This window comes from Cervus canadensis, chromosome 14, assembly GCF_019320065.1.
Source record: "Cervus canadensis isolate Bull #8, Minnesota chromosome 14, ASM1932006v1, whole genome shotgun sequence".
Classification (NCBI taxonomy): Eukaryota; Metazoa; Chordata; class Mammalia; order Artiodactyla; family Cervidae; genus Cervus; species Cervus canadensis.
The window spans coordinates 61,281,339-61,298,189 of NC_057399.1; the positions used below are offsets into that span (position 1 = coordinate 61,281,339).

A 16,851-nucleotide genomic window follows, 5' to 3' on the forward strand; every position below is an offset into this window, starting at 1 on the left:
CTTGATGAAAGTGAAACAGGAGAGTGAAAAAGTTGGCTTAAAACTCAACATTCAGAAAACTAAGATCATGGCATCTGGCCACATCACTTTATGGCAAATAGATGGGGAAACAGTGGAAACAGTGAGAGACTTGGCTGCAAAATCACTGCAGATGGTGACTGCAACCATGAAATTAAAAGACGCTTGCTCCTTGGAAGAAAAGTTATGACCAACCTAGACAGCATATTAAAAAGTAGAGACATTACTTTGCCTAAGAAGGTCCATCTAGTCAAAGCTATGGTTTTTCCAGTAGTCATATATAGATGTGACAGTTGGACTATAAAGAGAGCTGAGTGCTGAAGAATTGATGCTTTTGAACTGTGGTGTTGGAAAAGACTCTTGAGATCCAACCAGTCCATCCTAAAGGAGATCAGTCCTGGGTGTTCATTGGAAGGACTGATGCTGAAGCTGAAACTCCAATACTTTGGCCACCTGATGCGAAGAACTGACTCACTGGAAAAGACCCTGATGCTGGGAGGGATTGGGGGCAGGAGGAGAAGGGGACGACAGAGGATGAGATGGTTGGATGGCATCACCAACTCAATGGACATGGGTTTGCGTAAACTCTGGGAGTTAGTGATGAACAGGGAGGCCTGGCATGCTTCAGTCCATGGGGTTGCAAAGAGTCGGACATGACTGAGCGACTGAACTGAACTGAGACAGTTTAACACATCCCTGAAGATAACTATAAAATCTAACTTCAGAAACCCTCTGAATAGTCAGTAAAGCGTTGGTGTTGTGTAACTATATGCATTTCTGCATTTCACTTTTCTATGACAGAATACAGCCGTCACTAAAAGCATAGCTGAGATATTTGGAGAAAGCCATTTATGTTCCCGTCAGGTGCCTGCCTCCTGACTTCAGCACTCTTTTCTGCTCTTCCTCTTTTACACCCAGGTTCCTCCTTCTCTGACCTTGAACGTGTAGATAATTCCTCCACAGAGGGAGTGGGGATGAAAGGGTAGGAGGTGAACAGATTGATCCCAAGTGTTCCCCATGCAAATAACCTCACCTTCTCCTGCCCTGTTGCCGCTATACTTCCCACCCAAGTGAGGAAGTTCTGTGTGAGAAGCTCCCAGAGGTTCTGCAGTTCTGTTGAGCTCAACACCTTCCCGGTCTGTCATAAACTTTCAGTCGACCAGACGTGTTCTTTTTTCCTGTGCCTGCTGTAGCCTGGTTTGATCCCAGGCGGTGCAGTTGGTAAATAATCCACCTGCCAATGCAGGGGGACACAGGAGATGTGGGTTTGATCCCTGGGTCAGGAAGATCCAAATTGGTCATTTCCCTTGCTCAGATGATTTTATATTTGGACAAGTCTGCTGTATCACATCTGAAGCCTGATATTCAAGGAGTGAATAGACAGGGTAGGAGGCTGGCCCTTGCCCATGTGGAGAAGGGGAAGTTTCACAGAGTGGGTACAGGTTGGTCTGTCCACACACACTCCCAGGAGACTGAAATTCACTAGATTTCCCACGTCTTCTACTCTCAGAGAGAGGACACTGGCTAAGTTGTTAGAAGCTGGGTGCTCAGGCATGCCAGGAACTGCTCTCCACAGATGTTCCTCCAGAAAATGTCACAGTGCCTTCTATGGGAGGCTTCCCGCCAGGCTCCCCTGGCCGGCGAGGGGGGCGGTCTGCAGGTCCCCGCGGCTCCAGCCAGCTTCCCTGAGGACGGTCCCTGAGACAGAGGACCAGGAGTGATGTAGGCTGTCTCCTGTCTCACACTCCCTGGGGATCCTCGTCACTTTAATGCTTACATATTGGCTTTGGTTTTTTTTAACAGTTGCTAGTTGCTTTGGGGACTTTTCATTAGGCTTAAGTTTATGCCAGAGGGGAATGAAACAAACAAAGATGCAATGTGATAACAGACACTTGGAAGGAAACTATAGTTAAGTTGCCCAATCTCTCAGGAGACCCTGTCTGGCTCACTTGGGGACACGACTGCTTTTACGGAAATATCCGCCCGCTCAGAACTCCCCCAGGGCCGGTCCGGGACCCTTCTGTCTCTGAGGGCCTGTCTGGGGAGATGGAGGGGCTTCAGAAGGCTCAGACCCAAAATTGAAAGGCAGACCTGGGGTCATGTTTCCCGGGGCTCTGGGGTCAGCTCTTTTGACTAGCAGGTACACAGGCAGATTAAGGATGAATCCCTAGCAAAGATTAATTCACATTAAGAACCAGATTCCCAGGGCAGTGCTGTATCCTTTCCAGGCCAGACAGGGAAGAGTTCATCTCTGTTTCAATGCTTTTCATCATGTGTTCTCCATAGTGTGAGACCTGCTTTCAACCTGATTTGTTATTCAGTTGCTCAGCCATGCCTGACTCTGCGACCCCATGGACTATATAACTCATCGGGCTCCTCTGTCCATGGGATGCTCCAGGCAAGAATACTGGAGTGGGTTGCTATTTCCTTCTCCATTCAACCTGATGGGTCTGTTATTTATTTGCAAAGCAAAACCAAATTGATATTTATTCACACCCAGCCTCTGAATCTCCACAGTGTAAGTGATGTAGTTCATTGTAGAGTCTCTGAATGAACGATGTAAGTCGTGTTTCCGTCAACTGAGGATAACTTCAACCTCAAACATGAGAAACCCAGGCAAACAGTTATAATTTAACTGATTTACTTCCCTGGTGGCTCAGATGGTAAAGAGTCTGCCTGCGATACAGGAGACCTGGGTTCAATCCCTGGGTTGGGAAGATCCCCTGAAGGAAGGCATGGCAACTCAAGTAATCTTGCCTGGAGAATTGAATGGACAGAGGAGCCTGGGAGGCCACCGTCCATGGGGTCACAAAGAGTCAGACAGGACTGAGTGACTAACACTTTCTCTTTCGCTCCAGTTCTTAGGTTGATCCCAAAGTGCTTTATATTCTTTATGCTTTATAAACAGAAACTTTCCAGTGAACATATATTCTGCAGTGCCATGCTCACAGGCAGGTGAGAAAATCAGACGCCACATTAAGGAATTCCCTAGTAACAGCACAGTGCTTTCCAGACTCTGTGTTTCTAATTTTTCTCTAGAGTGTGGAATTGCACAGTATGATTTGGTGTTCAGAGTCCAACTTGTTGGGCTTGAACTCTCATCTAGCTCAACTGATTCCTAACGGGTGCCCTTGAGAGGGGGCTTAGAGGGCCCCTCCCTCAGTTTCTCCATCCTGTAAAATGGGCTGGTGCTCCTGACTCTTCCCTGAGTTCTGCGGATCAAGTGGGCTGTTCCTCTGCCCATCTGTCGAGGTCACTGTTCTCTGTCCCCATCAGCAGCAGCAGCGGACCTGGTGGTGGGAGGTGTGCTCAGAGCTCCCCGGGCCAACGTCAGTAGTGCTGGAGGTGGTGGTGGGAGGTGTGCCCTGTTCACCGCCGCGTAGGTAGGGGTGTGAGGCACACAGGGCCACCTGGAGCAGTCACTGCGGGGCGCAGAGGGCCCAGCTGACCCTGTCCTCTTTCCCCCGCAGGAAAGTGGCAGATGCATGACGGCCTCCTGAACATCACCAAGGTGTCCTTCTCGGACCGGGGGAGATACACGTGCGTGGCCTCCAACGTGCACGGCTCGGTGAACAACAGCGTGACGCTGCGCGTGGTCTTCACGTCGGGCGACATGGGCGTGTACTACATGGTGGTGTGCCTGGCGGCCTTCGCCGTGGTGCTGGTGCTCAACATCACCCGCCTCTGCATGATGAGCAGCCACCTGAAGAAGACCGAGAAGGCCATCAACGAGTTCTTCCGCACGGAGGGCGCGGAGAAGCTGCAGAAGGCCTTCGAGATCGCTAAGCGCATCCCGATCATCACGTCAGCCAAGACGCTGGAGCTGGCCAAGGTCACGCAGTTCAAGACCATGGAGTTCGCCCGCTACATCGAGGAGCTGGCACGCAGCGTGCCGCTGCCCCCGCTCATCATGAACTGCAGGACCATCGTGGAGGAGCTCATGGAGGTGGTCGGCCTGGATGAGCATGGCCACCAGAACTTCGTGCGCCACACGCCCGAGGGCCAGGAGGCCGCAGCCGCCGACGGGGAGGAGGTCTACACCATCCCCGACGCCGACTCGGATGCCTCCTCGCTGCACGAGCAGCCCCAGCAGATCGCCATCGAGGTGTCTGTGCACCCCCCAGCCCGCCGGGAGCCCTCGGACGACCGGGCCACGGGGCCCCTGGGGGCCGGAGACGAGGAGGAGGACACCGAGCCGTCGGCCGAGCGCTCCCCGGAGTCCGCGGCGCCCTCCACCGAGGTCACGTCGGCGGCGCTGACCTCCGAGGAACCAACGCCCGTCGAGGTGCCGGACCACGCCCTGCCGCCTGGTCTGCTGGAGGCCGCGGAGCCAGCCAGACCGCAGGACGGGAGCACCCACGTCATCTATGAAAGCCATGTCTAACAGTGTACCCCCCACCCCGAAGCTATGCACACCCCGAGACTCAGGGCCACCCCTCGGGACAGATGCAGGCCGCCCTCGCCGCTAAGCCTTACCGGAGACGCCCGTCGTAGGTAGGAGCCCGGCCCCCGCACGCACGCTGTGCGCCCCGCCGGCCCCCAGCCAAGGGGGATGCGAGCACCATCGGGGAGCGGGGGTGGTGACCTTGGGCAGGTGTCAGGTTCCTCTGACACGAACCTCAGAGGCTCTTCTCCGCCAGATAACCTTAACCGCTGCTGCCCTTTCGGCAGACATCATTGACTGTCAGAGACTCTGAGTTCACAGTCCTGTCCCGGGCACAGGGCGCCGCTCTTCCTTTGAAAAATGGATCTGCTAAGGCAGTAGCTGCAGTCCATCCCTCCGCGGCTCTGTTGCACTTTCTTCTCAGTTTTGCCCCATCATTGTCGCTTTATAACCCAGGCGTTGTGACGTGAATGCTGACCGTTCCTTCGGGTCCGTTCCCTTGGCCACTCTGTCCTTATTTCCTACCCGCCCCCCCCCCCCAACCCCAGACTTTTACCTCGCAGGCTTTGGTGTCAGGGCTGATTCCCACGAGTCATCTTAACATTCCAAAGCAGCTAGCTCCCAGCGTCCTGACGTTTGTCGTTTCCCAGGCCTGTCTCCATCCGTTGCTTTTTTTGTTCGTTTGTTTCCAATGAAGCTGCTGATGTGAAACAGAGAGGAAAAAAAAAAAAAAAACACAACCTTGCCCAGGAATAGCACTTTAATAGCCAAATAAAAATAGGTTTACCCGTCCCATCCTGAGAGCCTTTGGGTGAGCTCACCTGGGGTTGGAGGGAGACCATGAACTTGAATCTGCCCACACTGCCCGTGGAAAGCCTTGTCCTTACGTCTAAGCAGTGTCCCCCTCCAAGCTGGCTGCTGCTTCACCTGGAAGGCGTGTCACCTCCAGAGACAGAGGCGCCTAAGAAATCCGCTTAGGTGGGCCGCGTGGAGCTCCCACCATGGCTGCCATGGGCCATGGACGTCAGGGGACCCCAATGCTTGGTTTAGGGCAGCAAGAGTGAGGGTCCTGGGGGTCGCCCCTGCAGGCCCACTCCTGTTAACTGCATGGCTGATTTGTCCATCCTTGAAGGGGGTGGTGACAGGTTAGGATAATGGCATCATCATGCCAGCATTCTTGAATTCATTTTTAGCCCCCACGAGAAGGTGGCTGTATGTGAGGCTAGAGTGATGCTATAGAGAGAAGCCGAAGCTAGTCACCTCAGGCCCGCACCTCGCTGGCCTGTGCTGGTAACCACTGTGGGCTTTGGGCAAGTGGGGGCACCCGCGCACTCCCCAGCTCCATCTAGGTGCTTCCCTTGCCCACAGAACCAAACCCGTATCGTCACCCTGTCCTTCTCCACAATAACTTTCAGGTTTTCACTGTCCTCTCTGGTTCCTCTAACATTTTTTATGCTGAAAATCAGTACTGTTGCAGATTTAAGGAACCAGCTTACAAAACTCAAAGCTTTTTAAGACAGTTGTGGATCTTCTGCCCCCAAAGCATTAGAGCAATGTCCACAGTTTAGATGTAACAATGAAAAGGAGAGGTATAATTTCCTTGCCATTTACGAGCAGGGGTGCCATAACCTTGAGGTTGTCAATCGTCATGAGCGTCACGGCCACATCATAGGTCCACTAAGGTCCCTTGGGCCGCGCAGTTGTTGAACAGACCCAAGGCGTAGTCTTCACGTCCTCACTGTCTGGATGAGTGAGACTTCACTGCATCCCTGGGTTGAATCTTTCTTGTCTGCCAAACCCGGAGGTGGTACTTGGGTCCCCAGATCCCACCTGGTTCTAACATTTAGAGTTTTGTGGAAAGTTTGTCATCTCCCATGATGGCCCCCCTTACATGAGACAAGGAGTCTTTGGAGCAGAAATGGGCCCGTGATGTTATTAGATGCTTTTGCTGCCAACTTTTTCAGAAAATTCATCTGGGTCTGGAGTTGAGAACAGAGGGCTTGGCTTCAGTGGTTTCTCTGTGTAGAGATAACTAATGTGAAAGGTGGTCTGACAGGACACACAGTTGGGTCAGATTCCTCTTGGCCTCAGATAACCCGTTGCCATCAGTTTGGTGGTCACATAAAACATGAGAAGTGAACAATCCAGAGAAACCTTGACCCCCGCATGGGCTCCCTGGACAAAGGTTTTCTGTAGTTGGCCTGCGGAGAAGTTTCATCACCACGTCTTAAAATGTAAACATTTTTCCACTTGTTGTGGAGGTCAGCGGATCCTTACCATGGATCTGTGCACCCAAAGCCGCAGCAGGGGCCCTGGCTCATTTTGGGGTCCCCAAATTGACTTTTTCCCATTCCGTCGCATTCTCCCTCCACCGAAACCCACATACAGGTTTCCACGTGGAAATGACAGGAGAAGGCATCTCCCACCTGGATGTTGGATACAGATAGTTAAACACAGGCAGACTTTTTATGAAAGCAGGAGCAGAACTGAGTGACCAAAGAATGTTTTCAGGTTGGTTTTAGCTTCTTTAGACTGGGGAGATTATGTAGATTTTTTAAATGTTCCCCTTTAAGGCATCAGAAAGCTCTTGATAGAATAATATTAATAGCCAACCAGAGATGAGGCTGGCTTACTACAAAGATATCTCTGTCTCTTCCTATTTATGCTATAGCTTCTTTACGAAATAGAAATGCTCTCCCACTAGAATAGGGGACAGAGATAGTCTCATGACTTTCGCCTGGTTTTTCAAAGATAAATTGTTCAGCGTCTAGAAATTTATAGAAGTATGGCTACATATGGCTCTTTGGGGCAGTTTTACAACTTAACACTGAATCCCAAGCCATGTCCTTTGGGTCTTAGGTCATTCTTCTCAAAAGCAAGCAGTTTCTGTTTTCCAAGTCATCTGGTCATATCTATAACAATTTTTTTTCTTGAAGTTCCGAAAATGATTCAGATATGTGTGCATATTTAATTCACTGCAATGACCTGTAAACTTGGATGGTATTTATTCTAAATAGGGGGAAAAACAATTTTATATTGCAAATCTATGTAATTTATAATGGTTTTGTTTTATATATATTTTCATATCTTTAGGGCACATCTACTATTCTCATCTTTTTGTATATCATACTTGACAAAAAGAGATACTAATACTTGACTAAATCTCTAGGAACCAAATGTGACATCTGTAACGTATGGAAATTGCTCTAGAAACACCTGAATGTCCTCGCTTGTCCTGAATATTATTGTACTGTCTTTACACCCAGAATGATTGCTGTTGGGCATCTGTGTTTTTTTCCCCAAAGCCAAGGCCAAAAGTCCTGAACTCCCACACAGTGGAGTCTGGAATCCTTCGCTTCTTTGTTGTGTGTTTCATTTTTAACTGTAGACATCTGTGTTGTTCAGACTTCCTTTGAAGAGCACGTATGGTAAGAAAGCAAATTGGTGGAGACTGGGCTTGAACGATGACTGCATAGCTTGTTCACTGGACTGATAACATTTCAAATATAATACATGGATTGTGAAAAAAAAAAATACATGGATTGTTACTTATTGGTAACCTCGGATCTGCTCAGCTCTTTAGCCCATGAAGAAAATGTAAGGCAGAAAGAAAGTTTGCATGTTTTGAACAGATAGCCTCTAAATGTAGTGCCACCAACACAAACCAGCTCAACCCTAGAGACCCCAATCCCTGCTGGCTGAGGAGCTGTTTCAGAAAGGCAAGCCAGCCCCCCTTATGTGCAGGTTGAATTTCAGTCTTATACCAGGGCTTCCCTGGTGGCTCAGACAGTTAAGAATCTGCCTGCAACACGGGAGACCTGGCTTCAATCCCTGGGTTGGGAAAATCCCCTGGAGAAGGGAATGGCAACCCACTCCAGTATTCTTGCCTGGAGAATCCCATGGACAGAGGCGCCTGGCGGGCTTCAGCCCATGGGGTCACAAAGAGTCAGACACGACTGTGTGACTGCCACTTTCACTTTTTTACCAGTGCTGAAACTCCTCATGGCCCCAGTGGTTCTGTGAACAGGGGTTTCCTCTCAGTGTTTCATTGGGTGAGAAAACAGAGCATTAAGCTTATCTTTCAGATACTCTGTTTTATACTCAGCACAGTTCAATGACTGCCCAGTATCCATCTTCACACACCCTTTTTGCATTCCCTTTACATCATAATCCCTGTTTCTGTTCTTGCTTTTTAGACTAATTCATTGGTACCCTTTAAATATCCACCAAATCTCATTGTATAGTCACCCACATATTTTGATCTCTGTTGCTTCCAAGGTAGGGTGTCTCTGGTGGCTCAGCAGTAAAGAATCCACCTGCAATGCAGGAAATTCGAGTTTGACCCCTGGGTCGGGAAGATCCCCTGGAGAAGGGAATGGCAACCCACTCCAGTATTCTTGCCTGGAGAATCCCATGGACGGAGGAGGATCCTGGCGGGCTACAGTGGCAAAGAGTTGGATACAACTTAGTAACTAAACCACCATCATCTTCAAGGTATTAGTCATTTTTACATTCACCTATTCATTGTAAAATCCTCTAGTAGATAACAAAGTTCATCTTCCTAATGACATAGGGTTTCTACAGTGATTAACAAGATTTGGATTAAACAAATCCATGGTGGGGTGAGAAATCAAATAAAACAGAATTGCTTATTTTGCTTTCTGAAAGACTGGTTGTCTGTTATACAAGAAAATATCATATGACAGTGATAATGACCTTTAATTAAGACTTTTTTAGAGATGTCATTTGTAAGGGGTCTAATGCTCAGAATGCCACCACCGAACTTAAGCTCATAGAGAATGTAAAAACAAAGCAAATAGGTCTAAGAATATTCCTGCATAAATTATTTTTATTTAATGAAGAATGTAAACCTTCAGTGTATCTCTCAGACACCCTAGCGCTGCTCACAGAAGGTGCTGCCACTTACGTTTGATGTGCTATCCCTCTGGTTCTGAATGTTCGTTGTTAAAACTGGGAAATAAGATGGAAAAATGTATCTGGGTGGAAATGTCACTGTTGATTTGTGAGCTATAAATGTTCACCTTTTAAAAATAATTTAAATGTATACACAAATGATTAATATTTAAGTTGATATAGCAGCAAAAAAAAAAAAAATGTGAGCCATCCTGTACTTTGGTTGTTGCTTTAATAAAGGATTTGCACAGGTGTGCCGAGCGTGCCATGTCCCTGGTCAAGGCTGTGTGCATGTGGCCTGATTTGCTCTTTACCTGTAAGAAGTATGTGGCCAGTGCTCATCCCTGCCTTTTGCATCTGCAGCATATCTTAGGGGAAAGGGGGGAAAGGAAGTAATTTTTATGTGAATCTACAAACTTTATCCAAAGTCAAAAATCTTAACTCTGTCCTAACGAACTTGATGGACATTTATTTATATCAAGAAGGAATTTTAACATGTAACATCAAGCTTATTGCAGAAAATCCACAAAGACCAGGAAACTCACCCAAGAGAAGGCATTAGTTGTAGACTTCATGCAGAAACCTGAGGCAGCACCCAGTTCAGGCCAAATTGCTCTGAATGTGCCCACTGAAAGTTCTCAGAGCTTATTCCTGTCAGATAAGATGAGATTTATTGTTCAGCCACTAAGTGGTGTCCAACTCTGTGACCCCCATGGACTGCAGCACACCAGGCTTCCTTGTCCTTCACTATCTCCTGGATTTTGCTCAAATTGATGTCCATTGGCTTGGTGATGCCATCCAGCCATCTCATCCTCTGTCACCTGCTTCTTTTCCTGCCCTCAGTCTTTCCCAGCATCAGGGTCTTTTCTAATGAGTCAGCTCTTCACATTAGGTGGCCAAAGTATTCGAGCTTCAGCATCAGTCCTTCTAGTGAATATTCAGGGTTGAGATAAGGCTGTGTATATGAGACAAAACTGGACAACACCAGATGGGAAAGAAACTAAATTTTGCTGCAGTCTGAAGAGGCAAACAAAATTATTGAGTGGGTTACCCAAGAAACTATGCACATAACTAAGATCTGTAAGTTCTTCAAACAAAAAAGGCTTTAAGAGAACTGCAGAGGCATTAATGGAAACTTTAACAAATGTGCCATCAGGGAAGAGAAAATAGGAAAGTTTTGTCCTAAGTGTGTAATGCTGACTGGTAGATATTTTCAGACTCAGGACAAACAGCTGCTAATTTTTGTGCTTTTATTTTTAACAGGTTTTGGAATAGTTCATTCTTCCAGGGGCCTTAATCAAAAGAGCCTAGGTAAGGCTTCATCTGAGGGATTTTCAAGTGTGTAGTCACAGAGTTGGAAATTAAGTGTCAGGTTTTCTGATTTCCCTATCTTTTTGGCAGAGTTGCTAACACACATGGTTCTGCTCTGCTTGAACATCTCTGGTGAAGTGGAGCCTGTGACCGCATGGAGGAGATACTCCGGTGTTGGTAGGTTTTAAGTGCCAAGTCAAAAATCTTAAAAGTGGTTCTACACTGGTCCTTGTCCAGCCATTTGGAATAGAAAGCATGAGTTTGTCCTGCTGCAATAAAGTCATCCTTTTGCCATCAACCTAAAAAGACAGTTATAAATGTATTTGTGTTGAAGAGAGGATTACCAAAAAATGTGGGTGCTCCTGACACCGCTAGGGCTTCCCAGCTGGCTCAGATGGTAAAGAATCTGCTGGCAATGCAGGAGACACAGGTTCGACCCCTGGGTCTGAAAGATCCCCTGGAGAAGGGAATGGCTACCCACTCCAGTATGCTTGCCTGGGAAATCCCATGGACAGAGGAGCCTGGTGGGCTAGAGTCCATGGGGTTGCAAGGAGTCAGACATGACTGAGCCACTTCACTTCACTGGCACCACTATCTTAATTACAGATCACGTGACTCACACTCTTTTGAGTTTAGATGGTTTCTGCCAACGGGGTGTTGGAGGCAGAAGTCAGGTGATTCTGGCGCTCCTTCGACCCCTGAGATACCCTGAGGCTACAGTTCATTAAATAAAAAGACAGTTCAATGGTTAGAAAAATGAAAGAATCATCAGATTAAGTGGCTCAGTAGATGAGTATGTTTTGGAAAGACGATTAGAACTGATGTACTGAAAGAAATATGGGTTTCCCAGGTGGCTCAGTGGTAAAGAATCTGCCTGCAATGCAGGAGACACAGGTTCAATCCCTGGGTGGGGGAAGATCCCCTGGAGGAGGGAATGGCAACCCACTCCCGTAGAGGAGCTGGTGGGCTACAGTCCGTGCGGTCACAAAAGAGTTGGACATGACTTAGCAACTAAACAACAAACAAAAATTGAATGAAGTATATGTATGTGTTTGTGATTTATTGAGGTATTTTTAAATAACAGGTGAAGTAAAGCCTGTACCAACTGCATTTAACTATTAAGTAACATGAAGATGCCAAGAGTAAGAATTTTCCTAAGATATTAACTCATATTAAATAAGCTAAAAGATAAGCACAAAGGTTGATAGCATATGAACTTTTCAACAAGCAAATTTCTCACAACATTTTTCTTATAGGGTTTTCTTATAATGAGCTCAATTTTAAAGCTCATTATGGAATAGAGATCCCCATGAATCATACAAAAAATCCCCTGTACAATGACCCCTAGCTAGATGAAGGGATTTTTGTTTTTGTTCAGTTTATATGCTGTGCAGCATCTATTTCTTGAAAGTTCTCATGACTCCTTTGAAGCTCAGGTGCATTGGAGACTCTGAGGGGATCTGTGTCTCTGACCATTAAGTCTGATAGATTATTATACCTGCTGTGCAACACTTACTCCTCCCAGCCATTTGATGAGGTGAATAAAGTTGTTCCAAAGCTTTAAAGGGCTTCCCTGGTGGCTCAGATGGTGAAGAATCTGTCTGCCAATACAGGAGACATGGGTTTGATTCCTGGGTCAGGAAGATACCCTGGAGAAGGAAATGGCAACCCACTCCAGTACGCTTGCCTGGAGAATCCCATGGACAGAGCAGCCTGGTGGGCTACAGTCCATGGGGCCACAAAGAGACACAACTAAGTAACTGAGCACAAAGATTCTAAACATCAAGGGTTTTACATGAAGTGGGGAAAAAGTGACAAGTTCATTTGAACAAAGAGGTAGAAGTCTTCAGTTCCAGCTGGACACGTGGTCCTCACTGTTGGATGATGTTTTCTGTCTTTCCTGCTAGCATTCCTTACTCTCTGGGCCAGAGAACAAGGCTATTATGCATGAGGGAAAAGGCTTGATTATGGATAGAGACTGTGAGAAAATTCATCCACCATGTATTAGACCCTTGAACATAAAAGAGGTACATTTTAATGTTGGCTGTATTTGAAATTATTTTAAACCTGAAGCATTACAAAAATTAGAACCTGGCACCAGATGACACCACCCTTATGGCAGAAAGTGAAGAAGAACTAAAGAGCCTCTTGATGAAAGTGAAAGAGGAGAGTGAAAAAGTTGGCTTAAAACGCAACATTCAGAAAACTAAAATCATGGCATCCAGTCCTATCCCTTCATGGCAAATAGATGGTGAAACGATGGAAACAGTGACAGACTTTATTTGGGGGGACTCCCAAATCACTACAGATAATGACTGCAGCCATGAAATTAAAAGATGCTTGCTCCTTGGAAGAAAAGTTTTGACCAACCTAGACAGCATATTAAAAAGCAGAGACATTGCTTTGCCAACAAAATATGGTTTAAAGCTATGGTTTTTCCAGTAGTCATGTAAGGATGTAAGAGTTGCACTATAAAGAAAGCTGAGCATAGAAGAATGATGCTTTTGAACTGTGGTGTTGGAGAAGACTCGAGAGTCCCTTGGACTGTGAGGAGATCCAACCCATCAATCCTAAAAGAAATCAGTCCTTAATATTCGTTGGAAGGACTGATGCTGAAGCTGAAACTCCAATACTTTGGCCACCTGATGCAAAGAACTGACTCAGTGGAAAAGACCCTGATGCTGGGAAAGATTGAAGGTGGGAGGAGAAGGGGATGACAGAGGATGAGATGATTGGATGGCATCACCAACTCAATGGACATGAGTTTGAGTAAACTCCGGGAGTTGGTGATGGACAGGGAAGCCTGATGTGTTGCAGTCCATGGGGTCACAGAGTCGGACACAACTGAACTAAACTGATACACATCTGTGGGCTTCCCTGGTGGCTCAGTAGTAAAGAATCTGCCTGCCAATGCAGGAAACTCAGGTTCAATCCCTGGGTCAGGAAGATTCCCTGGAGACGGGAATGGCAACCCACTCCAGTATTCTTGCATGGAGAATCCCATAGACAGAGGAGCCTGGCAGGCTACAGTCCATGGGGTTGCAGAAGAGTCAGACACAACTCAGCAACTAAACAATAATAACAACCATATTTGTAGATTAGATTACTTCTATTACTAGAAGTAATTTTGAAAGTGTTACAACCTCAGAAATTAAATTTGTAGGAGAAAAGAAAGATGACAGCTGATGTGAGGAATCTGGGATCATTACATTTTTTTTTATGTGCAGAATATAACTTTCCTAGCTTTTTGTCATTACAATAATTATTGAGATACATTAGTGATATTTATGAAACTGCTGGGCAGGTCCTGAAAAAAAAAAAATTTAACATGTCTTTAAAAAATACTTATAGGTGGATAATTCTTACATCATGCTATTTTATGTTACTTTCTCCCATCCCATAATGGATTAGAGGTGATTGAGTTAAATATGTTTTACTTTCTGTGCATCCTTTGAAGTTTGGAACTGCTGTGTCTGACACAGGCTCACTAACTCAATAACCAGATTACTATATTAATCAAAGATTTTACTCCCAATCATTTTGAATCAGTAAGAGACTTTAAGAAAGACTCTAGATGCAGGACAGCTGGTGTAATCATCTTATTATCTAGAAATGCTCTTGTCTGTAGCTGAAAATGAAAGGTTGTGTGCTACAACACGAGCAGAAGACAATGATGCCATGCTCACAGACTGGATGTTTGGATCCCCTCGGAAACTGGGGAAATCCCAAACCCCAGGGTGATGTATTTGGCGATGAGGCCTCTGGAGGGTAGTGAGGTTGTGAGGGTGGAGCCCTCAGGAATGGGGTTCGTGTCCTTGGAAAAGAGGCCCAGAGGGCTCCAAGGACACAGTGAGAAGACAGCCGTCTCTGAACCAGAAAGCCGGCCTCAGCAAACAGTGCTTCTTCAGAGGCTTGGTTACAAACTCTGCAGCCTCCAGAACCGTGAGCAACGAATGTTTTCTGTTTAAGATGCCAGAGTGTGATAATCAGACTTTCTATGCTGAGAATTCTGGGTGCCCGTGGGGTTGTAAGAAATAGCACAGAGAGATGTCATGCACACTTGACCGGTTCCCCCAGGGGTCACCTCTTAGCAGAAGCATCATGCACCATCACAGTCAGGGCACCAACACTGGATCAGCGTCTCCAGGGTCAACCCGGTTGCCCCGTTTTTACACACTGTGTGTACATGTGGTTCTGTGACATTTCACCACATGTGTACGTCTGCACATCCACCACCACCACCTCCAAGACGCAAAATATTCCAGGAGGTCAAGGATTCCTCAGTTACCCTTCTATAACCACACCTTCCTCCTTCCCACCCCAGAACACATGTGTTTTTTATAGCAGTAAACTAATTAGATAACTGAAGTTTCTCTGGAACCAACTGTAATCAGTGTGTTTTTCCAATAGTAGTTGGTCAGTCACTCAGTCATGTCCGACTCTCTGCGACCCCGTGGACACCAAGCTTCGCTGTCTTTCCCTATCTCCCTGAGTTTGCTCAAACTCATATCTATTGAGTCAGTGATGCCATCCAACCATCTCATCCTCTGTCACCTCCCGCCCTCAATCTTTTCCCAGCATCCAGGTTTTTTCCAATGAGTCAACTCTTCCCATAAGGGGGCCAAGATATTGAAGCTTCAGCTTTAGCATCAATATTTTAGAAATAAGTGTGCAGATTTCTGTTTCTTGGTGTCTGAGTTCCTGTTGCTTTAGAAGTACTGGTACGATGCGGGCAGACAAGTGTGGTTTCTGAAACCAAGGAAAGACCAGCAGACACTTGAGTCCCTAGAAAGCCCTTGAGGAGGAGGGACTCGAGGCAGGTGCCTTGTTGGAGGGGTCCTTGGACTCCCAAATCACAGCCTGCACCCAAGTGCAGCCAGAAGAGGCAGAGCACCGAGCAGAGGCGTGGGGGCTCCATGCCTTGAAAAGCCTCAGAGACAATGTCCTCCCTCCACGGTGTCGAGATACACTCGGAAGTTCCAAAGCTAAGGCACAGAGTGGTAACAGTCGGTGGTAAAGCCTCAGACACCCTCCGATACTGCTGGTCTCATTCACCTCGCCTGCGTCTCCCCGGGGTAAGACAGGAGCCGGAGAGGAGTGTCAGTCCCCAGCCTGTCACTTCTGATGTCATGTTAGGAAAGCATGAATGCCGGTTACCGTCTCAGGGGCTGAGGCCAAGACAGCTGGCCACAGTAAAAGGTCCTCTGCCCAACCCAGGAAAGTGTAGGAGACAGCTTCCAGCATCTGATGAGCCTTGAAGAGTCCTCATTCAAAGCCACTGAAATGGCATCAAGAAAGATTCCTTCCTCCCAGATAACGTTGTTGTACTGTACAAGTACCTGGACTTGTAATCACGCTTGGCCTCCGTCAGGCGTTATGGATAGGTGGTCTGGATTGGTTTACTCCAGTGATTCTGCCTTCCAAGCAGCTGAAATCTGAGTGCCCAGGACTCAGGAGCATGGAGGAGAGTGTGGGGGAGGGATGAAGCTCCCAAGGGGACTTCTGGGAGGCCAGCCACGGCCAGAGGCCCTGAGAAGCCTGATCTGGATGCCGACCTCTTGGAAGCATCAAAGGAGCTGCCTAAGGGAAGCAGAGGGAAACTGAGAAACCGCTCTCTGTACTGTTAGCCAGGGGCTGCTGTGCCAGCCTGGATAAAAGTGAATTTTTAAAATATGCCAGCTGGTAAATGCATTAGCTTGTGTGAATCCATTATTAAAATTACAGAAAATTATATTCCTTGGGCTTCCCTGGTGGTTCAGATGGTAAAGAAACTGCCTGTAATGCAGGAAGCCTGTGTTCGATCCCTGGGTTGGGGAGATCCCCTGGAGAAGAGAATGGCTACCCACTTAATTTCTAGCCAAGAAATTTTCCCTCCAGTTTAGGTCCTGCTTGTCTCCTCGGTGACACGAACCTCATTGCCCAAAGCGTTTTATGCTAAGCTAATCAGTGGGCTATTACAGAACTCAGGTTATTAAACCATTTCTAAGAAATGATGTCCTGTGGTACTGGGGAAGGCAGATGTCCCTTTAAGCAGCAACACTGAAGCCTCTTTCAAATATTTGTTTATTTTGACTGTGATACATTAATTAGAATACTTTGTCTCCATCAAGATCCAAAGTGTCTTTTTCATAACTGCGTCCGCAGCAACCTTGTTCTTGTGTTTTCCACTCCAAACTCAGGGCAAAAGGCCAAGTCTGCCCACCTCAGTCTAACCGATGTTCAGA

The 16,851-nt window shown here is 47.0% G+C and overlaps 1 protein-coding gene across 9 annotated transcripts in view; it reads left to right on the forward strand.

Annotated features, from left to right (window-relative positions):
• The window catches only part of MFAP3L (microfibril associated protein 3 like), a 110,925-nt gene that overhangs the window by 32,430 nt on the left and 61,644 nt on the right, over positions 1-16,851 (forward strand). For 4 of the 9 annotated variants that reach the window (XR_006272892.1, XR_006272887.1, XR_006272893.1 and 1 more), the window contains exons 3-5: positions 3,489-4,512; positions 10,580-10,627; positions 10,718-10,929. Coding sequence is in view for 1 of the 9 variants with exons in the window: in XM_043486773.1 (XP_043342708.1) it covers positions 3,489-4,402 (914 nt within the window). In the remaining 8 variants the exon portion in view is untranslated. Of the gene's footprint in view, positions 1-3,488; positions 9,598-10,579; positions 10,628-10,717; positions 10,930-16,851 lie in introns of those variants that run through there. The other 5 variants (XR_006272890.1, XR_006272888.1, XR_006272891.1 and 2 more) reach the window with 2 other exon arrangements.